Source organism: Dipodomys spectabilis, unplaced genomic scaffold (assembly GCF_019054845.1).
Source record: "Dipodomys spectabilis isolate Male_0828 unplaced genomic scaffold, ASM1905484v1 ptg000141l, whole genome shotgun sequence".
NCBI lineage: Eukaryota > Metazoa > Chordata > Mammalia > Rodentia > Heteromyidae > Dipodomys > Dipodomys spectabilis.
Window position 1 is genome coordinate 3,320,544 of NW_024870818.1, and position 22,445 is coordinate 3,342,988.

At 37.5% G+C, this 22,445-nt stretch overlaps 1 protein-coding gene across 3 annotated transcripts in view; it reads left to right on the top strand.

Moving 5' to 3' along the window:
• Vps54 (VPS54 subunit of GARP complex) overlaps positions 1 to 22,445 on the top strand; it is a 111,626-nt gene that overhangs the window by 19,783 nt on the left and 69,398 nt on the right. For 2 of the 3 annotated variants that reach the window (XR_006149163.1, XM_042691166.1), the window contains exons 2-7: positions 6,492 to 6,644; positions 7,401 to 7,642; positions 9,037 to 9,115; positions 12,430 to 12,464; positions 15,637 to 15,768; positions 20,387 to 20,772. Coding sequence is in view for 2 of the 3 variants with exons in the window: in XM_042691166.1 (XP_042547100.1) it covers positions 6,512 to 6,644; positions 7,401 to 7,642; positions 9,037 to 9,115; positions 12,430 to 12,464; positions 15,637 to 15,768; positions 20,387 to 20,772 (1,007 nt within the window). In the remaining variant the exon portion in view is untranslated. The remainder of the gene's footprint in view (positions 1 to 6,491; positions 6,645 to 7,400; positions 7,643 to 9,036; positions 9,116 to 12,429; positions 12,465 to 15,636; positions 15,769 to 20,386; positions 20,773 to 22,445) is intronic. The other variant, XM_042691167.1, reaches the window with a different exon arrangement.

Genomic DNA, 22,445 nt, shown 5'->3' on the forward strand with positions numbered 1-22,445 from the left:
CTCCCTTATCCCAACATCTTCACCAGCATTTGTTGTTCTGACTGGGATGAGAAGGATTATCAGTGTAGTTTCAGTTTTCATTTGGCTAAAGATGTTGAGCATTTCTTCACATATTTATTGGCCATTTGTACTTCTTTTGAGATATGTCCATTAAACTTGCCAAGTTACTAATTGGATTGTTCTTTTTGGTGATTTTTTTTGGAGTTGCTTATATATAAGTCTTTTATTCTGTAAGTAATGACAAAGGTTCTCTCCCTTTCTGTAGGTTATCTTTAGATTCTGATCATTGTTTTCTTTGCCATGCATACTTTTTAATTTGATGCAATCCCATTTGTAAATTCTTATTTTTCTGAGCAATTTTAAGAGACCTATTCAGGGAGATAGTTATGTATGCCTATATTTTCAAGATTTTTTTTTTTTTTTTGCCTGTTGTGGGGCTTGAACTCTGGGCCTGGGCGCTGTCCCTCAGCTCTTCACCTCAAGGCAAGCCCTCTTCCACTTGAGCCACAGCGCCACTTCTGGTTTTCTGGTAGTTAATTGGAGATAAGGGTCATGAACTTTCCTGCCTGGGCTGGCTTTGAACCATGATCCTCGGATCTCAGCCTCTTGGGTAGCTAGGATTACAGGCATGAGCCACCAGTGCCCAGCTCAAGGGTTTTTCCATTGGAATTGTCAAAGTTTTAAGTCTTATATTTAGATCTTTGGTTCATTTTGAATTAATTTTTCTCTAGGGTAAGAGAGAGGGGTTTGCCTTGTCTTCTGCATGTAAGTGTTCAGTTTTCCAAAATACCATTTGTTGCACAGGCTGTCTTTATATTTTTTTTTCTTTACTGTCTTTCTTGAAAAATCAGATGACTCTTTTGGATTTTCTATTCTAGTCTTTTGGTGTATATGTCTGTTTTTGTACCAGTACCATGCTATTTTTGTTATTATATCTCTGTAGAATAATTTGAATCAGGTATTGTCATATCTCCATCATTGCTCTTTTTGCTCAGTATTGCTTTAGCTATTCAGGGTTTTTTGTGCTTCCACTACATTCTAAGGTTGATTTTTCTATTTCTGTGAAAAATGATATTGGGATTTTTTTAGGGATTGAGTCTTTTTTTTAAAATAAGAGATTAATATCTTTTATTTATTCAATAAATATGACATACAGGTAATACATTAAAAGACATATCATAATTAATGAAAGCTTTAATCAATTAAAAAATGACCCAATACAGAATGCATACGTTGGATGGATCTTGTTTTGGGGATTGAGTCTTTATAGTACTTTTGGTAGTATAACCAGTTTTACAACATTGAGTTTACCAACCCATGAACTTGAGAGAGCTTTTCATCTTCTAATGTTTTCTTCAATATCTTTTGTAGTTGCTCTTACTATTGAGTTCTAGTTTTACTCTATTGTGGATTATAAAATCTAGAAAATTACTTCAGTTTTCTTGTATTTGTTAAAATTTGCTTTCTATTTCTAAAGTTAATTTACTTTAGAGAAAGATCCATGGGTTGCTGAGAAAATGTGTATTCTGAGGCTGTTGGGTGACATATTCTGAAGATGTCTCTGAAGTTCATGTGATCTATAGCATCATTTAATTCTAAAGTTTCTTTGTTTTTTTTGATCTGGATGACCTGTGTATTGGTAAGAATGTGCACTAAAGTTACCTACTAATATTGTCTGTACTTGTTTGTCCAGTAATGTTGGCTTTATAAAATAGGGTATACTGATGTTTGCTTATATATTTATAATTGTTATGTTCTCTTTATGGATTAGTCCTTTTATCAATATGAAAGGGATCTTCTTTGTCTCATATAACTTTAGTTTGAAGTGTGCTTTGTCAGATCCCTTTCATATTGCTACTCTTTCTTACTTTGGGGCTCCATTAGTTTGGAAGATGTTTTCCTATCCTTTAATGTTTGCTGATGAGTTGCTTTTTTTTTTTTTTTGTAGACAGCAAGTGTCTCTACACTGATATGAGGATCTCGTGAACTTTTTGGCTGGCTTGCTTCGAACTCTAGTCTTCCAGATCCATGTAGATTGATTATAAGCTTGCCTGCCCTAGTGAGAGTTATTCTTTTCTGTGTATTTGTTTGTGGTGGTGTGTCTTTCTCTTTTGTGTAGGATCCCTTTAACTATCTCTGCTACGCTGATTAAGTGATCATGAGTTGCTTTAATTTTTATCATGGAGTTCTTTATTTCAGTTAAGGATAGTTTTCTGGGTATAGTAATCTAAGTTGGCAGTTATTTCCTTTCAGATTTTAAATTCCTTCCTTGCTTTTAAGGTTTTTTTTTTTGGTCCGGTCGTGGGGCCTGAGCACTGTCCCTCAGCTCTTCAGCTCAAGGCCAGCGCTCCACCACCGAGCGCCACTTCTGGCTTTTTTCTTTTTGCTTATGAGAAATTGAACCCAGGGCCTCATGCATGCAAGGCAAGCGCTCCACCACTGAGCCACCTTCCCAGCTCAAGGTTTATTGTATATTGAGAATTCCACTGGTTTTCTCATAGGCTTGTCTTTATGGGTGATTTGACAACTTCTCTCTTGACATTATCGTTATTTTTTTTTTTTTTTACTTTGTATACCTAGTGTTTCAACTATAATATGTGGGAGGTTCTTTTCTGGTTCTTGTCTGTTTAGAGTTTAGTTTTGTTTTGTTTTTGGGGGTGCTGCAGATTTGGGTCTTATAATTGTTAGGCAGGTGCTGTACCACAGCCTCTTTTTTATGTTGTTATTTTCAAGGTAGGATTTTGCTTTATGTCTTGGCCAGGCTGGGCTGTGATCTTCTTGTGCTTCCCAATTCCACTAAGGATGAAAGGTGCATACCACTGTGCCGAGCTATTATGCTTTTCTTTCCCATTCTTAGGTACTGGTTGAGGAGTCTCTTGAACTTGCTTTTTGTACAGGCTGGTCTTGAGCCATGATCCTCTGTTCTTTTCAAATAGTTAGGATTATAGGTTGAGCTACTGTGCCAGACTTTTCTAGTATCCTAAAAGCCTACTATATCGCAAGATGTTTGAAGTTTTTATTATTTATTGAATATGTTTGCTTTTCCTTCAGCTTGCATCTTATCTCCTATGCCCATGATTTACAGATTTGTTCTTTTAAATGATATCCACAAGGTTTTGCATATTCCATTTATACTTAGAAAATTTAAATTTATTATCTGCTTTTTCTAATACATGCACCTTATCTTCAAGCAGATATTCATTTGTCTCAGTCTACTAGTGGAACTTTCAGCTGAACTTCAATTTCATTTAACAAAGTTTTCATTTCCTAATTTAATTATTTTTCAGAATTTCTATATCTTTGATGAGTCCTCTTTAATATCTTGTATTCTTTATTTTGTTACTTTTTAATTTTTAAGTTTTTGTTTGTAATTCAGTGGTACTGGAGCTTGAACTCAGAGACTTGTACTTTCTAAGTAGGTGCTCTACTGCTTGAGCCACTCTTCTTTTTTACAGTGAGTATTTTCAAGATAAGATCTTGCTTTATGCCCAGGATCTCACTTTTATGTCTAGTCAGACTGCACTACTGTCCTCCTATTTGTGCTTTCTCATGCAGGTAGGATGACAGGCACTGCACTCAGCCATTGTGTTTCCCCTATAGCTTAGGATATTGGCTGGGCAGAGATCCTTCTAATCTCTGCCTCATAAATAGGGTTACAGGCTTGAACTACAACCCCTGGCTCATTCAGGTCTTTATTAGAATTTCATTGTCATTCATTCAGGTGTCTTGTTTCCTTTTCAATATCATTAATCATTCTCATAATAATTATTTTGAATTCTTTGAGATTATATCCACTTCACTTATGTTTTTTTTGTTATCATGGAGTCTTGTTGCCTTAATTTTTTTTTTCAGTTTTCTGTCTGGGTTATGGTTTCCACATCTGCAGCAAAGTCATTAGTTGGATCTGTCACCTATTCTTTCACTTGAAATAGTCTCAGTGCTCTGGAAGGACAGTGTGGTGGCTGACTTCAGTTGCTGTTTTCATCACTGAGCTGGGAGTATGACTTAATAGCCAGGCATTTGCCTACATGTTCAGGAAACTGGACTTGATTCCTACAAATGCTCAGATTGAGGAAAACTAGCTGGAATCCCTTGGACAAGGATTAGTTGTTCACTTCTTGGCTGACTTTACTATAGATACTATCCCCGTTTTTGTGTGTGTATGGGGAGCCCCTTTTGGCCACTAGGAGCTTTACAGCCTTTGGGCTAAGCTTGTTTCCACCTGTTCCAGATCACTTGTGTCTCCAGGAGGACAAGTGTTCTAGCCTAGAGATGATTCCCAGATGTGACAGAGTTGGAGAGTAAACAGAGCATTGAGTTCTGCACCGGCAGGAGGAAAACTGAGAAGACCTAGACACTGCTCACTGATCTTAGTGTTTACAAACTCTGGCTGGCAATTTGCTCCCCTGTGGATGGAGGAGACTGTGGAAATAATGTTCTTAGGTTTGGACTTGGAGTCCTTAATCCCATCTGGCAACAAGTACCTACTGGGATGAAATGCCTGGTAGTGTTCTTCAGTGCCTTTAGATTCTGTTCAGCAGTTCCCTTTGTGTGTGTGTGTGTGTGTGTGTGTGTGTGTGTGTGTGTGTGTGTGTGTGTGTGTGTGTGTGTGTGTGTGTGTGTGTGTGTGTGTGTGTGTGTGTGTGTGTGTGTGTGTGTGTGTGTGTGTGTGTGTGTGTGTGTGTGTCTATGAAATGAAAGTGACTCATTTGGAGAATCTGTCTTTGGGGCCTTCAGACCTACTCAGCAGTAAATTCTTGCTGAAATACAGTTTTTGGAGGTGGACCTCAGTCCTTTCAGTTTCTGTCACCCTCTTGTGGGGAAGAGACTGGAAATCACTTGATTCAGAAGGCCTGAGTTGGGACCTCAAACCCTCCTGTCAGCAAACACAAGCTGGGTTGTAGTTCCCAGTGTTTTTAGACCCTGCCTAGCAGTTGAGTGTGGAAGCTCTAAAAATTACCTGATCATGAAGGCCTGGCATCAGTCTCACAGCCAATACAGAGGCAGACTGTGGAGGACATATATTGTGCCAGTTATAATCTTGGTACTCAGTTTCCTCTGTGACCTTTCAACTGTAGGACTCACTGCTTGTAAGGAATAACAGAGCTTCTGCAGCACTATGACTTTGCTCCCCACTTCTTGACCTTCTCTGTAGATTGGTGTCAGACTCTTAACATGGTCGGATGTCCCAGGACTTCCTGATCTGTAATTGGTCTTTGCTTTCAAGACCTCAGTATATCTCAGTCTTGAACAATGGGCTCTTACTCAGGTAGTGTCTTGCTATGGCATTCAGAGATGATGATAATGTCAGAATGTCTTTCTTCACTAAGGCTAACTAACCGCCCACACCAAAACAGTCACTGACTCACCAAATCTCCATGTGTTCAAAGCTTGAAGAGAGTGTGGGCTTATCCTGTACCTAGAATTGCCAGTCTGTTATCTGGCCCACCTTACGATTGCATCTTCAGCTTCACCTCCTGCTTCCAGGGAACCTGTATGGGGATTGGAACTGTTTGCTACTTTTCTCTATAGTCTCTTTCTGATGTTCTGACAGTTGTCAAATGTCAGCACAACTTAAGAAATATGTATATACGTAAAAAGAATGAAGAATATGACTTATAATTCACTTACTAATGATTTTTCCTATATGACAATTACATAATAAAAATAACTTTCTTTTTTTTTTTTTGTCGGTGGTGAGGCTTGAACTCGGTCTGGTTGGTGTCCTTGAGTTCTTTTGCTCAAGGCTAGCACTCTATCACTTTGAGCCACAACTCTACTTCCAGTTTTCTGGTGATAAATTGTAGATGAGAGTATCACAGACACTCCTTCCCAGGCTGGCTTTGAACTGCAGTCCTCAGATCTCAGCCTCCTGAGTAGCTAGGATAATAGGTTGGTGCTACCATTACCCAGCTAGTAAAGATAATTTTAGTAGTAAAAATAATTGTAATGATAATAACTAACATCTGTGAACAATTAATGTTTAGACAAGCATTATTTTTGATGTTGTGCATATATTCATTCTCATAAGTCTTAGCAAAATGTTTATCAGGTATGATCTTTTACTCATCTCCATTTGTCAGATGAGGAAAGGCACAAGAAGGTTAAATAAATTTCCTCTTGGTGAGTGAAAGGAGGACACAAATCCTGCTTGTGGACTTCAAAAACTAGGGCACTTAACTACTTTGTATCATTATTGAATTCCTGTTTGATGTATGGAGTATTTTCATCTTTAATATAATGAATACTAAACTGGTATTTATTTGTGTCTTACATAATATAAAAGACTATTTTACTTGGAGATTTTTTTCTCAAACAATTACAAATTTTGTAGTAAAACAACTTTTACAATTCACAAATAATTTATGTCTACACTTCAAAGGATTTTGAAAAATACTTGTGGTTTTGAAGAAAATTTATGAAATGCATAATATATATATATAGATTTTGGGTTGTCTGAACTTTCTTAATTATTGTTTCTTATTTTTTAGTTGAGTGGTGATTTTATGCAATGGCTTCAAGCCACAGTTCTTCACCAGTGCCTCAAGGAAGCAGTGATGTCTTCTTTAAAAAAGAGGTAGATTCAGCAAAACATATTCGACATGTGCAGTCACTGCCAGATGTGTGTCCCAAGGAGCCCACAGGTAATAATTTTTTAATTTTGTACTGGGTTGGAACTCAGGGCCTGGGTGCTGTCCTTTAGCTTTTTTCTCTAAGTTGGCACTCTACCACTTGAGTCACAGCTCCACTTTTGTTTTTCTTTTTTGGAAGTTAATTGGACATAGAGCTTCATGAACTTTTCTGTTAGGACTGGTTTCAAACCAGCCTGACCCCTAAAGATAGTGATGAATTATTTAGTGTTGTAAAATACAGGAAGACTGTGATAGCCTTATGGAGAAAACACATGTGTAGAAAGTACTTGTGTATAATAAGCTTTGCTCAGGCATGAGTTAGAGTTGTTAGCATGGGTTCAGTGTTACGAATCAGTGATAAGTTGAGAGGCAGTGTCTTTAAACAAAAATATACATCAAATAAGCCTATGTATCTTAATGATTCATGAAATGAAATCTCGTGACTTCAGGCACACAAGAAACTTGAATTCTCCTAGGAGCAGTAATTCAGTATTTGTTAATTAGGTATTTACAATCACTTCATAGAACAAATGGTGGTGATTGTGTATTCTTTCCTATATTATTAATGCCACAGCAATATTATGTCAGCCAAATAAAGGGATTTGAGTCAAGAATGTGCTGTATATACTTTTAATTCCTTTGGTAACTGATACTGGAAGATAATTAGTTGATTTCTGTTAGTATATCATGGAAGAGACAGTTTGGTTGGTTTGTATACTTGTATACATAGAACACATTTTACAGAGTTTTCTTGTTTACTTTTTGCAGGTGATTCAAATAGTTTATGTGTTGCCCCATCTCTAGTTACAGATCAACATAGATGGACTATATATCATTCCAAAGTAAATCTCCCAGCAGCATTAAATGATCCTAGATTAGCAAAAAGAGAATCTGACTTCTTCACAAAAACATGGGGATTGGACTTTGTGGACACCGAAGTCATACCTTCATTCTACCTCCCACAGATCAGCAAGGAACATTTTACAGCATATCAACAGGAAATCTCTCAGGTAAAAACTAAGTTTGAAATTAGTTGTAGTAGGGTCAGAAATAAATTTACATTTGATTTATTATAAATTTTTGATCAATGTTTTTTCCTCCTTTTTTCTTGTTAAAGCTTTAACATTTATTTGTTTTTCTGCTAGGAAGTGGAGAGTGATATATGAAAGACAGAACAAGTATATTTCTCTATTAAACAAATGATTGATTAGTGACTACAGCAGACACATAGGAGGTATTAATTTTCTCTCTGGTAGTCACTGTCATAACACCTAGATTTCCCTCTAGATTCCCCCTTCCTGACAGTCCTCAACTGTCAGTCTCTTTTAGGTATTGCCTCAGAAAAAGAGTTTATTACCTCAGTTTATCAGTAATTTTTGAGGAGCCTATCACATTCCTTTTAGACCTTATCTATACAAATTCTATCTTGGGTTATGTTTTTCTTTAGATATATTTTAATACATTTCTATTACTTACTGAATTTCAGAGTTACACATTACTTATTAGTACTAAGGTTTGGTTTGTACCCTATCTTACCAGTCAAGGAAGAAATGGTTGTATTTTGCTTATAAAGTCAGATGATTTTTAAGATTTAAGAAATTATAGAGTAGAACTGTTTCTGTGTCTGTAATTTCCACAGCCAATGTCGAGTGTCTAGCAGATAGCCTTAATATATCTGGACATAATTGTAATTCAGTATGTCGTATTAAACTGTGTCTAAAAGTAAGAATGGAGAGTTTGAGATGGTATATTACTCATTTTTAGATTGTTAGTGTCTGTTATTGATGTAGTTCTAACTACCATTTCAATCTTAAAAAAAATAAAATGATACAAAATATCTTTCAGTATAGAAGGGCTATAAATGCACATATGCATGTTTCTATGTTGCCCAGCTAGCCTCATACTACTGGGCTCAAATAGTCTTCTTGTCTCAGTGTCCTGCCACCACGTACAGATTTGTTGGATGAGCTAGGGTGTTCTTTTTGCCCAGGCAGACCTCAAACTATGATTCTCCCAACCTCTACCTCTGAGTAGCTGTAGGCAGGCATGTGTGAGCCTCTGGACCTGGACTCTTCTGTAAATTGCTTTTCCTCTTCCTTCTATTTATGGATATTTTATTATAATTGTATAAAATGAGGTAAGTATAGGTATATAAGTGTCCAGTATTGTCCTTTCTTGAGATTGAGCCCAGATCCTTACATATATTAGGCAAATGTTCTAACTCTGATCTATTGCATCTTAGCACTTTATAGTAGTATGTAGTTTATAAAGCATACCTATTACTTGTATTTATATTCAGAGAATTAATGATTTTATATTAAAAGTCGTACAACTAATTTGGCGTATTTTGATACTCTGTTGTGGAACATTCTACATAGCTTTGATCAAATTATCTTTTTATTAGAGAGAGAAGATTCATGAAAGATGCAAGAATATTTGTCCTCCTAAAGATACCTTTGACAGGAGTCTTTTACATACTCATGGTATGTGTATGTGTTATTTGTAGATAAAAAAGCATAGCATAAATATTTAAGAATACAATTTGTACTTTGGAATCTTGTTTCCAATCATAACTTTTATTTCTAGTTTTTTATTTTGTTTTGTTTTTTGGTGGTATTGGGGATTGAAGCCAGGGCCTTGTTCATATTTGGCACATACTTTATACTGTATTACATCTAATCCTTATAATTTTTGTTGTTGTTGTTTTGGTCATTTGGTCATGGGACTTGAACTTTGGGCCTGGGTGCTGTCCCTGAGCTCTTTAGCTCAAGGCAAGTACTCTACCACTTGAGTCACAGTGCCACTTCCCGTTTCCTGGTAGTTAATTGGAGATAAGTCTCATGGACTTTTCTGTCTGGGCTGGCTTTGAACCGTGATCCTCAGATCTCAGCCTTCTGAGTAGTTAGGATTATAGGCGTGAGCCACCTGTGCCTGGCTCTAATCCTTATAAAAATTTTTTTTTTTTGTCAGTCCTGGGGCTTTGACTTTGAGTCTGGGCACTGTCCCTGAGCTTCATTTGCTCAAGGCTAGCACTCTACCACTTGAGTCACAATGCTACTTCTGGCTTTTTGTGTTTATGTGGTACTGAGGAATCGAACCCAGGGCTTCATGCATGCAAGGCACGCACTCTACCACTAAGCCACATTCCCAGCCCTAATCCTTATAATTTTTATAGCATAATACTATAATCTTTTCTAAATCCTTTACTGTGACAAGAACTTAATATCTTGATGCTGGGTACTTTGTTGCTTAAAAGTAGATAAATAAGCTGGGTGCTGGTGGTTTATACATGCGATCCAGCTACTCAGGAGGCTGAGATCTGTGGATTGAGGTTTGAAACTAGGCTAGGCAGGAAAATTAATGAGAGTCTTATTTTGGGTGGTCATAGGGCTTGAATTCAGAGCACTGTCCTTGAGCTTTTTTGCCCAAGGCTAGTGCTCTACCACGTTGAGCCATAGGATCATTTCTGGTTTTATGGTTATTTGGAGATAAGAGTCTCAAGGACTCTTTCTTGCCCAGGCAGTAGATCCTCAGATCTCAGTCTCCTGAGTGGCTAGAATTACAGACATGAGATACTAGCCCCTGGCTTATGAGACTCTTACCTCCAATAAACTACTAAAAAAACCTTGGAAGTGAAGCTGAGGTTCTAGTGATAGAGAACTAGCCTTGAGCATAAGCTCAGGGACATTGCCCAGACCCTGAGGTCAAGCCCTGGGCTGACACTGTAGGGAAAAAGAAAAAAAAAAAAGATGAATAAGATGAATAACAAGAAATTAACCCTTAATTGCAACATTCTATGTTAAGGCTTTGTAAGGTTGAACACACAATATTCTAGCTCACTTTAGGAAATTTCCAAGAGCTAATGATGATTACGTATGTTTTAAAATAGTGTGAAACAGTGATGTATTACATATTTCTTGGGAATACTTAGAATAAAAATAAAAGGAATTGATACAAAGTCATAGATCTAGTCAAAAGAGTTGTAAGAACCTATTGTGTTGGCTGTACTTCAATAAGAGATGTAACTGAAATAGTGGGCAGGGACCAGGTCATGAAGAGTCTTGTATGCCATGCTTAGGAATTACTTTATTGAAAGGCAGAATACAGCTATACAGAATAATTTAACTAGACATGTAATTATAAATTTATAATTACATATTTTATTCTGAAAACTGTGGATCATGAATTTTGAGGCAGTGATTAAGAAGACAGTCAGAAGCTATTGCAGTGCTGAGTAGGAAATAGGGTGCCAATAACAGTTACAGTGGAAATGAGGAAGTTAGAACTAAATACTTCACAGATCTAGGCACAGGTTTTAATACCTGGCAATGGAGAAAAATGATTGAGGGATGACTTTCATGTTTCTTGTTTATGCAGCTATCTAGGTAGGAGGTGCAGTTCAGCTAAAAAAGCAAAATAGGGCTGAGAAAGTGGCTCAGTGGTAGAGCACTTGCCTTGCATGCTTGAGGCCCTGGGTTTGACTCCTCAGTACCACATAAGCAAAAAGAAAAAAGTCGGAAGTGGCGCTGTGGCTCAAGTGGTAGAGCGCTAGCCTTGAGCTGAAGAGCTGAGGGACAGTGCCCAGGCCCAGAGTTCAGGCCCCACGACTGGACCCCAAAAAATAAAAAATAAAAAAAAATAAAGAAGCAAAATAGGACATGTTGCGAAATGACATGTGTAACTGGCAACCTAGAGCCCTGGAAAGAAGAAATGAAGATAGGCTGAAAATATAGGCTGGACATTAGAGATATTATGCAAGACAATAGTGTAGTAGTTGAATCCAAGAGTGCAAGATTACCAAGGGAAAATGAATAATAAAGAGGAAAGGATTGCTGCTAGGACAGTGTGAAGTTACCATCTTCCCTCCCCCACCCCCTTCTTTTGTTGGTACGAGCCCTGGGGCTTGAACTCAGGGTCTGAGCACTGTCCGTGAGCTTCATTTGCTTAAGGCTAGCACTCTACTACTTGAGCCACAGTGTCACTTCTGGCTTTTTGTGTTTATGTCGTACTGAGGAATCGAACCCAGGGCTTCATGAATGCTAGGCAAACACTCTACCACTAAGTCACATTCCCAGCCTGATATTTTTTGATCATAAGAAATTCTAATGAAGCTGGTTACCAGTGTTTCACAGCCGTCTATATTCTAGCTACTCAGATAGCTGAGATCTCAGGATTGTTTATGAAGACAGCTGGGCAATTAACTAGCAAAAAGCTCAAAGTAGAGCTGTGGATCAAGTAGTAGTATTCTTGAGTAACAAAGCTAAAGGATAGCACCCAGACCTGAGTTCAAATCCTAGCACCAAAACACACACACACACACACACACACACACACACACACACACACACACACACACACACACACACACACACACACACACACACACACACACACACACACACACACACGAAGGAAGAAAGGAAGAAAAGTTTTGAATAGGATATGGTGGGTATTTTAAATAATAAAAAGTTTATTCTAGAATTTAATTCGTTTTCTGATACTACATAGCATCGTAAATTTAATTTAAAAACTTAATAAAAGATAATCAAAAGACTTAAAATGTATTTAGATGTTTCATTACTACTAAATGATTACAGTTGTTTGAAGCTTCTTTCTTGTTCAGAGCTTCCCCTTAGGCAGATATCATCAAGTAAGAATACTTGATGAAGGAAAAACCTAGAGTAGTTATTTGGTTGTAACCTAGTGTAATATTGCATTTGTCAAAATATGTATATTATGGGAGTAAAATTAAAACAACTTTAAAAGATTGTATTTTCCCTTTTCCTTTTTATCATAGATAAATCCAGGACAGATCTGGAGCAAGTACCTAAGGTAAGAAAGTATAAAAATAAGAATACTGCTTTTTAATATTAGATTTTTTATTTTGCCTTATAAAATTTTCATTTGGCTATTTTTTGACAGGCCATTTTGCTGCTTTTGGGGCTTTGGTCTTGCTTTTTTAAAATGAAAAATAAATTCATTTGGCAAATATTGTATGTAATTTTCTTTTTTGTACCATCAGTCTCTTCCTCATTATTGAAACCTGGAAATATATTTTAAGTATCTATATTCTAAAAAGAATTTGTTGATCTTACTATCCTTTCAGATTATTAAGAGATAGTTTCTTGGCATTAAAAAATTGGTAGCGTTGGGCTGGGAAGGTGGCTCAGTGGTAGAGTGCTTGCCTTGAATGCATGAGGCCCTGGGTTCGATTCCTCAGCACCACATAAGCAGAAAAAGATGGAAGTGGTGCTGTGGCTCAAGCAGTAGAGCACTAGCCTTGAGCTGAAGAGCTTATGGACAGTGTCCAGGCCCAGAGTTCAAACTCTCCACAACTGGCAAAAAAAACCATAAATAAATAAAATAAAAATTGATAGCACTTTTGTAATAGCTGCATTCTTTTTTGGGAAGAGAATCCATTTCCTTCTTCATGGTCCCAAAGTGATCTGTGACAGTTGTTACTTAGGATGAGAAAGAAACAAGTGGAGAGGGAGACTTTTAAGTTCTTTGCCTACAAAATAAAATTTAAGGCTCTTCATGATTTGCTTCTATCAGAGTCATACTTCTCACTTCTGTCTACTCCTCTTTACATACTCTACTTCAAACAACTTTTTGCTAGTATCCTACTTGCACTGTTTTCTCAGCCTGGAAATTCATTTTTTACTTCTTCCTGTTTTAAATCCTTTACAATTTTTGCTTCTCAACTAGACATAATTGGCCCTCTTGCCAAATTCCCATAACATTTTATCTAGGCTCCCCTCCCCCCAAATACTCTTCTTACAAAGTATTTATCCACTTATCCCTTGGTATCTAGGGTTCCCCTTTCCCTATTAAGGATACTAAAATTGGACAATGCTCTGATGTCTTATATTTTGCTTATAACCTTCTCATATCCTCTAAATTACTTAATGAGATAACTCATACAACATAAATAGTTGTTTTACCATACTGCTTGAGAATAATGACAAAGAAACACAGATGTATTTTTTGCCAAATAATTTTAAAAATTATTTTTTATGAGTATATACTTCTTGATCATGTCATTCCTTCCTTCATTTTCCCCTCCTCCTGTCCCTACCCACAAGTTACATAGTTCATTTTTACACAGTGTACATTTAATGTATTGACTGCATTTGCTTATCTTTCCTATCTCCATTCTTGTGTTCTCCCCAAAAACATGTTCTATTTTCTGGTATTTGTTTTGATAAATAAAATTTTAGTTGTTCAGATAAGTTACACCTTTGGATTCCTCCCATAAACATATTCTCCTTTAGTCAAACTGAATAATTTCAATCCTCATTTGGTTCAGTCTATAGATGTGGAACCTGAAGATAGAGAGGGTTGACCATATATGTATTTTATCATGTTCCATGGGCTGAAAGCTCCTTGAGATTAGGATTGTAACTTATCTTTGTTTCTAAGTAGATATTGTATTAATGCTGTTAATATTAAAGAGGAACTAAAAAATACTTATTTCCTGGTTATGTTTTCCCTAACGTTCATACTAGCTTTTTTGGATATAGGTGCAATGAATTAGTAAATAAAATATAGCAATAAATTGGTTAAACCATGTTTTAGGCATTATGCTAAGTGCTAAGGATATAGTGATTAATAATCTATAATTATAACCCTGAAGGAAGATCTGGGCTCCAAAGAGAGTTATGCATATTAAATAGCTTCTGAAGTACACGATAAACAATTAAATATATGTGGTGTACTTGTGTTCACAGGTATGAGTGATTAATCTTTGAATCATACACAACTATTTACTCCTTTGGTTAGGTCATCTCTTGTAAGGGTGTGTAAATACTTAGCTATAAGAATGTATAAAAGTGGCCAAGTACACTGGTGCATGCTTGTACTTGAAACTACCAGGATCTAGAGGTAAGATTGAGTTCTAGGGCTAGAGACTTTATCTGAAAAATAACTAAAAGCATAAAGGGCTGAGTTTATGGTTCAAGAGATAGAGTACTTAACTAGCAACAGTGAAGTCTGAGTTCATACCACAATACCAAAAAGGTGTGAAGATAATTGAGTGATGATAGAATGTAATATGTCATTAGTAAGAAGGAATGACAAGAAACAGATAAATAGATACAAAATAAATGAATTCTGCATACCATTCAGTATTATTTGGTCTGTGAGTCATGAGAATTCACAAAAAGTTCTAAGCAGAGAAGTTAATTCAGTTTTATGTGACATTTTAGGATGGTATATCTGACAGCAATGACACATACTCCCAATGTTAGGAGGGACATTGGTAAATAGCTGTTTACTAGTCAGAGAAAATGAAGAGCTGAACGGATGAGTGCTGAGGAGATATACAGAGAGAATTCAAGAAATATTTAGGAAATGTAATAGGTAGCTCTTACTGATGAGTTGGATATGGTATGTATGAAGAGTATCTCTTCATAAAACTAAATTAGTTGTAAATGTTAGTGTGTTATTCTAAAAACTAAATTTGAAGGGATTTGAGTAGGAGAAAGTAGAAACATAAGCGGTAAATGAATTTGACTATGGAGTAAGGGAACGACCCTCTCCTCTGGTAAATGCTAAAAACATTTTTTTTTTTTTTTTGGTCCAGTCGTGAGGCCTGAGCTCTGGGCTTGGGCACTGTCCCTCAACTCTTCAGCTCAAGGCTAGCGCTCTACCACTTGAGCCACAGCGCCACTTCCGGCTTTTTTCCTTTTGCTTATGTGGTTCTGAGGAATCGAACCCAGGGCCTCAGGCATGCAAGGCAAGCACTCTACCACTGAGCCACCTTCTCAGCCCCTGAAAACATTTTTTAATATCCTGTGTGAACATTTTAAACGTGACTCGCCAAGTTTACTTTTATTGTAAATTTTGGATTTAGAGTTTTGTGTGAATAAATAGTTATTTGCTTTTGCTATTCACACTCAAGATCCAAGTTAATTTTTGTTTAATGGTTTTGTAATGTTGGAGGAGTAATGGATATAAAGAAAATGTTGTAATCTAATTGGGGAAATATGTATTCTTTTAATAGATTTTTATGAAACCAGATTTTGCCTTGGATGATTCCTTAACTTTTAATTCAGTTTTACCGTGGTCTCATTTTAATACTGCTGGTGGAAAAGGAAATCGTGATGCAGCTTCCTCAAAGTTACTTCAAGAAAAGGTAATTGTTCCTTGACTTTTTTCCTATAGAATACTGGTAATAACATTTTGGTTGAGTGATAATTACTTGTGTGGGCTCAGATGAGCTCTTCTTTCAATTTCTTTCTTTTGGGGAGAATAACAAAGGAGGAGGTAACAATGTCGACGAGAAATGTACTCATTACAGTTACTCATGTAACTGTAACCCTCTTTACAATAAAATAAAATTTAAAAGGGGCTGGGAAGGTGGCTCAGTGGTAGTATGCTTGCCTCGAATGTGTGAGGCCCTGAGTTTGATTCCTCAGCACCATATAAACAGAAAAGGCAGAAGTGGAGCTGTGGCTCAAGTGGTAGAGCACTAGCCTTGAACTGAAGAGCTGAGGGACAGCACCCAGGCCCAGAGTTCAAGCCCTATGACCAATGCAAAAAAAATAAATAAATTTCTCTCTTTTTCAGACTTAGGATTTTAGCCAAGAAACTCACACATACTAGGCAATTGCTCTATGGTCACTTGGCTACATCACCAGTTCTTAAGTTCATCTTTGTTTTTAGTGATAATTGTAAACATTCTAATCTTTTGGAGCTAATGTGATTTTAAACTCAGGGTCTTGTTACTTACAAGGCAAATGAGTTACCACTTAAGCCAGAATCCCCAGTGTTTTCCTTTTTAGTTATGTTTCAGATAGTCTTGCACTTTTTGCCTATACATGTGGTCCTCCTACCTATACCCATGTATAGCTGAGATTACAGGCAAGCTCTGCAACACTTGGCTTCTTTGCTGAGATGGGAATTTCACTTTTTTGCCTGAGTTGGCTTTGAACTGGGATCTTCCCAGTCTTCCCATAGTAAAGGAATTACACACATCATCCATTGTACTTGGCCCAACATTTTAATCTTAACTGGTACTAATAGTATTTTGGTTTAGTGGAATAAAAGTTGTGCTTGTTAAAAAGGAAAAAAACATTCTGAGTGCTTCTCTCTCTGTCTCTCTTTCTTTCAAGTCCTGGGCTTGAACTCCTGTCTTAAGCTTTTGTGCTCAGGCTAGCGATCTAACACTTGAGCCACAGCTCTTTTCCGGTAGGTTAGTGGAGATAAGAGAGTCACAGATTCTCTTCCTGGGCTTGCTTTGAACAACAATCCTGGATTTCAAGCTTTGGAGTAGCTAGGATTAGAGGCATGAGCCCACAAACAGACTCAGTGCATCTTTTCTAAAACTGATTGAAAGAATATATTAGGTAACACAATGAATGCTTTGTATTTATCCCAAATGGTTTAGCTCTGCATCAGCTAATTTTATAACCATGATAAGCACAGAAAGCAGCTTTTCCTGGGAAAAGCAAAAATTAGCTGGGGGGCTGGGAAGGTAGCTCAGTGGTAGAGCGCTTGCCTTGCATACATGAGGCCCTAGGTTTGATTCCTCAGCACCACATAAGCAGAAAAAAAAAAAGCCAGAAGTGGCACTGTGGCTCAAGTGGTAGAGCGCTAGCCTTGAGCTGAAGAGCTGAGGGACAGCGCCCAGGCCCAGAGTTCAGGCCCCACAACCAGACCCCCCCCCCCCCCCCCCAAATAGCTGGGAATTTCCTGTGAATTAGCAAAAATATTATAGTTAAATACAGTATTTTGTTTTATTTTTATGAGCAAGGTAATGAGTCCATTTCCTATCAAGCATTGTTACTCCCCTTTTGTTTTCTCCTGCCACCACCCCCCCCTCCAAAGTTGTAAAGTTCGTTTTCAACATAGTGTCTTATACATCTCACTGTTACAATGGCTCATCCTGTATCCTTATTTCAGCATTTTGTTATTTCCCTTCCCCTCTCCAAATTAGAAAAATGTATACAAGATGTAGGATACCTGATCAAATACAGTGACAACAGGGGTTGTATCATGAGGAAAGGACATACGAAGAAACAACAACAACAAAAAAATCACATAGTACATTATAAGAACATTAAAAAGAACAGCAAGAAAGATAAAATCTCCTGTGTCCCTATCTTGGGTTCATTTCTCTTAGCATCAGGTTATATGGTCATACGAACATAGCTTTTGGCCTCTTCTGCTTGTCCTAGACATATACTAATTATTGCAGATAAGGGAAACCATGGGACCTATATTTCTTTGGGCCTGGCTTACTTCACTTAATATAATTTTTTCCAAGTTTTTCCCTTTCCTAACAAAGGGGATGTGTCATTCTTTCTGATGGAGGCATAGAATTCCATTTTGTATATATGACATTTTCTTGATCCATTTATCTACTGAGAGGCATCTGGGTTCCATATCTTAGCTATGGTAAATAATGCTGTGATAAACATAGTTGTGTTGGTAGCTTTATAGTACGGCCTTGTTTGTGATCATTTGGGTAAATGCCTAAAAGTGGGATTGCTGGGTCATAGGGGAACTCTATATGGAGTCTTTTGAGGAACCTCCATATTGCTTTTTCCAAAGTGGTTGAACAAGTTTACACTCCCACCAGCAATGCAGTAGTGTTCCCTTTTGGCCACATCCTTTCCAGCATCTGTTGTTACTAGATTTCTTGATTATAGCCATTCTAACTAGGGTGAGGTAGAGTCTCAATGTTGTTTTGATTTGCATGTCTTTTATGACTAGAGAAGTTGAGCATTTCTTCATGTGTCTATTGCCCATTTTTATGTCCTCTTCAGAGAAGTTTCTCTTTAAGTCTTTAGCCCACTTTTTAATTGGGCAGTTATTTCTGTGAGGATTTGTTGTTGGGAGACTTCATTTTTTGAGTTCTAAGTATATTTGAACTTGTCCATTGTATGGCTAGTGAAGATCTCCCAATCCGTGGGCTTTCTACTAATCTTGCTAGCTATGTCCTTTGCCATGCAGAAACTTTGCAGTTTCATGCAGTCCCATTTGTCCAACTTTTCTTTGATTTGTTGTGTTTCTGGGTCTTTATTAAGAAAATTTCGGCCTGTGCCAAGGAGCCCTAGAGTTTCTCCTATTCCTTCCTGTAATGTTTTCAGAGTGCCTGCTTTGACTCCGAGGTCTTTGATCCATTTGGAGTTGATTCTGGTACAGGGTGATATATAAAGATCTAGCTTTAGTTTTCTACAGGTGTTTAACCAATTTTGCCAGCACCATTTACTGAAGAGCCTTTCTTCCATTCCTCCTCCTCCTCCTGCTCCTCCTCTTCCTCCTCCTCTTCTTCTTCTTCTTCCTTCTTCTTCCTTCTTCTTTCTTCTTTTTTTTTTTAAAGCTCCCTTATTGAAGATTAGGTGGCTGTAGGTTGTAGGTTCATTTCTGGGTGTTCAGTTCTATTCCATTTGTCCTCAGGTCTGTTCTTGTGCTAGTACCAAGCTGTTTTGACTACTGTGGTTTTGTAGTAGAGTTTGAGGTTTGGTATTGATATTCCTCCAGCACTATTCTTGCTGCTAAAGATTCTTTTTGCTATTCAGAGTCCTTTATTGTTCCATATGAAATTTTGGATTGCTTTTAATGTTTCCTTGAAAAATGAGGTTGGAATATTGATAGGTATCGCAGTGAATTAGTAGATAGCCTTTGGCAGTATTGCCATTTTCACAATGTTAGTCCTCCCAATCCAGGAGCATGTGAGGTTTTTCCACTTCCTTAGTTCTGCTTTAATTTCCTTTTTCACGTTTTTAAAGTTTTCATCAGTGGTCCTTCACTTCTTGGATTTTTTTTTTTTTTTTTTTTTGTCTGTCATGGGGCCTGAACTCTGGGCCTGGGCACTGTCCTCAGCTCTTCAGCTCTAGGCTAGAGGGCTATCACTTAAGCCACAGCACCACTTCTATTTTTTTCTGCTTATGTGCTGAGGAATCGAACCCAGGGCCTCAGGCATGCAAGGCAAGCACTCTACCGCTAAGCCACCTTCTCAACCCAAGATGACCCACAAGAGCTTCAGTTTTTGAGACTGACAGATGTGGGTTAACATTTGAGTTTCTTTTTTTTTTTTTTTGCCACTTGCTTCCAATATAACTTTATTCAAGGTATTTAATGTTTATAAGTTTCTTCATTTGTAAAATGAGAATAATTAATATGCTAATAAAAAAGCTAGATGTATATAAAATACTCAGCACACAGAAGGAAGAGGTCAGTAAGTGGAAACTATAATCCTCTACTTCAGTGAATGATGTTTGATGTTGGTATAGGCTGAAGAGACATTTAAAACTAGAATTATAATCTGATAATTGTAGATTGAGAAAATAGTTGGCCTTTGTACAGTAGTAACGACAGGAACTGAGGAAGAAGGTGAATCATCTTTTGTTGGTTTTGGGGTAGCACCTTTCATCTCCTTTCCATTATTATTATTATTTTTTTTTGTTCCGGTCGCGGGGCCTGAACTCTGGGCCTGGGCGCTGTCCCTCAGCTCTTCAGCTCAAGGCTAGCGCTCTACCACTTGAGCCACAGCACTGCTTCCAGCCTTTTCTGCTTATGTGGTGCTGATGAACCTAACCCAGGGCCTCAAGCATACAAGGCAAGCACTCTACCACTGAGCCACCTTCCCAGCCCCCTCCTTTCCATTATTTTGAAGAACCTATAATGAAACAATTCACATTTATTATTTAAAATACATGTGGAAATATTTTATCATTTTTGGACAGTATTTACATATCCAAGAGAGGTATACTTATAATCATGATTTTTTTTCCATTTCTTTTAAGCTGAGCCATTACCTGGACATTGTGGAAGTAAACATTGCTCATCAGATCTCTCTACGTTCAGAAGCATTTTTTCATGCAATGACCTCTCAACATGAATTGCAGGACTACCTCAAGAAAACTTCCCAGGCTGTAAAAATGCTTCGTGATAAAATTGCACAGATTGATAAAGTAATGTGTGAAGGATCACTACATATTTTAAGACTGGCACTTACCAGAAATAATTGTGTTAAAGTATACAATAAACTGAAGTTAATGGCCACTGTACACCAAACTCAGCCTACAGTGCAGGTGTTATTATCTACTTCTGAATTTGTTGGCGCATTGGACTTAATAGCAACAACGCAAGAGGTTCTACAGCAGGAATTACAGGGCATTCATAGCTTCCGGTATGTCTGTTAAGTAAGCCATTAGAAATAATGTTAGCAAACTTTAAAAGATAGTATTAGTATGTAATGTTAAAAGTATACATGTATTCTAAGTATTTCAGATTGGTCTGCTTAATAATATTATTCTGACACAAGACAAACACTGTAAGGAATATTTACAAGACTTACAGAGAAACAAAATTTCTAGGAGATAAATATAATAACAGCAAATCACAGTTTGGAAAGTTGAAATAGCTTTGGGTAAATATGGAGAAGCTTTGGGTAAATATGGAGAAGTAAATATTAGTATATTTAAATTCATTTTTAAAGATTTAAACATTTTATTTTATTTTTGTTGGTCATGGGGCTTGAACTCTGGGCCTGGGTACTGTCCCTGAGCACTTCAGTTCAAGGTGGGTACTCTACCACTTGAGCCACAGTGCCACTTCCAGTTTTCTGGTGGTTAATTGGAGATAAAGAGTATCACAGACTTTCCTGCCTGGGCTGGCTTTGAACCATGATCCTCAGATATCAGCCTCCTGAGTAGCTAGGATTACAGGCGTGAGCCACCAGCTCCCAGCTTTAAAATTTTTATTTATTGCTTAGAGAATGTTGGATTCACATTCAGGGTCTTGTATTTGCCATGCTTTACCACTTGACCTGTGCCTTCAGCCTTGTTTTTCACTTATTTTTGAGATAGTGTGTTGCTTTTTGCCCTGGTATGTGCCTGAACTTTGATCTACCTACTGTGGATTTCCTATTGTTGTGATTATAGGCATGTGCCAATGTGTCTAGTTTCTCTTGTTGGAGAAAATCTTGTGGACTTTTCTGCATGAGCTAGCCTGTGTACCTTTATCCTTTTAGTTTCAACATTCTGTGTAACTTGGGGTGACAGGCATATTCCACTGCACCCAGCTATTAGAATAGGTCTTGGAAAGTTTTATGCCTTAAGCTACCATTCTCTCAATTTCAGTCTCCCAAGTACTTAGAATTACAAGCATGAACCACTGGCACCCAGCTATAAATCTTTATAGTAGGTATTAAATAAATTCATTTCTAATTTGCAATCTACTTCTATTTATTTATTTATTTATTTGGTCAGTTATGGGGCTTGAACTCTGGGCCTGGGCTCTGTCCCTGAGTTCTTCAGCTCAAGGCAAAATGCTCTACAACTTGAGGCACAACACCACTTCCGGTTTTCTGAGTGGTTAACTGGAGATAAGAGTCTCATGGACTTTACTGCCTGGGCTGGCTTTGAACTCTGATCCTTAGATCTCAGCTTCCTGAATAGCTAGGATTACAGGCATGAGCCACCAGTACTCAGCACCCTTTTATTTTTTAAATGGGGTCATCTGTTTATGTATAGGACAGTCTGGACCACAGTTCATCTGGGATGACTGGCACATGCCACCACACCCAGTTTTTATAGATTGAGATTGCAGTCTGTTTTTTATAGTATAAAAAAATCCATATTAAGCCAAGCACTGGTGGCTTATGCCTATAGTCTTAGATACTCAGGAGGCCGAGATCTAAGGATCATGGTTGAAGCCAGGCTGAGCAGGAAAGGCTATGAGATGCATATCTTCAATTAAACATGAAAAAACTGGAAGTGGAGCTATAGTTCAAGTGGTCGAGTACTAGCCTTTACCATAAAAGCTCAGGAACAGCAGTCAGACCATGAGTTCAAGGACTGG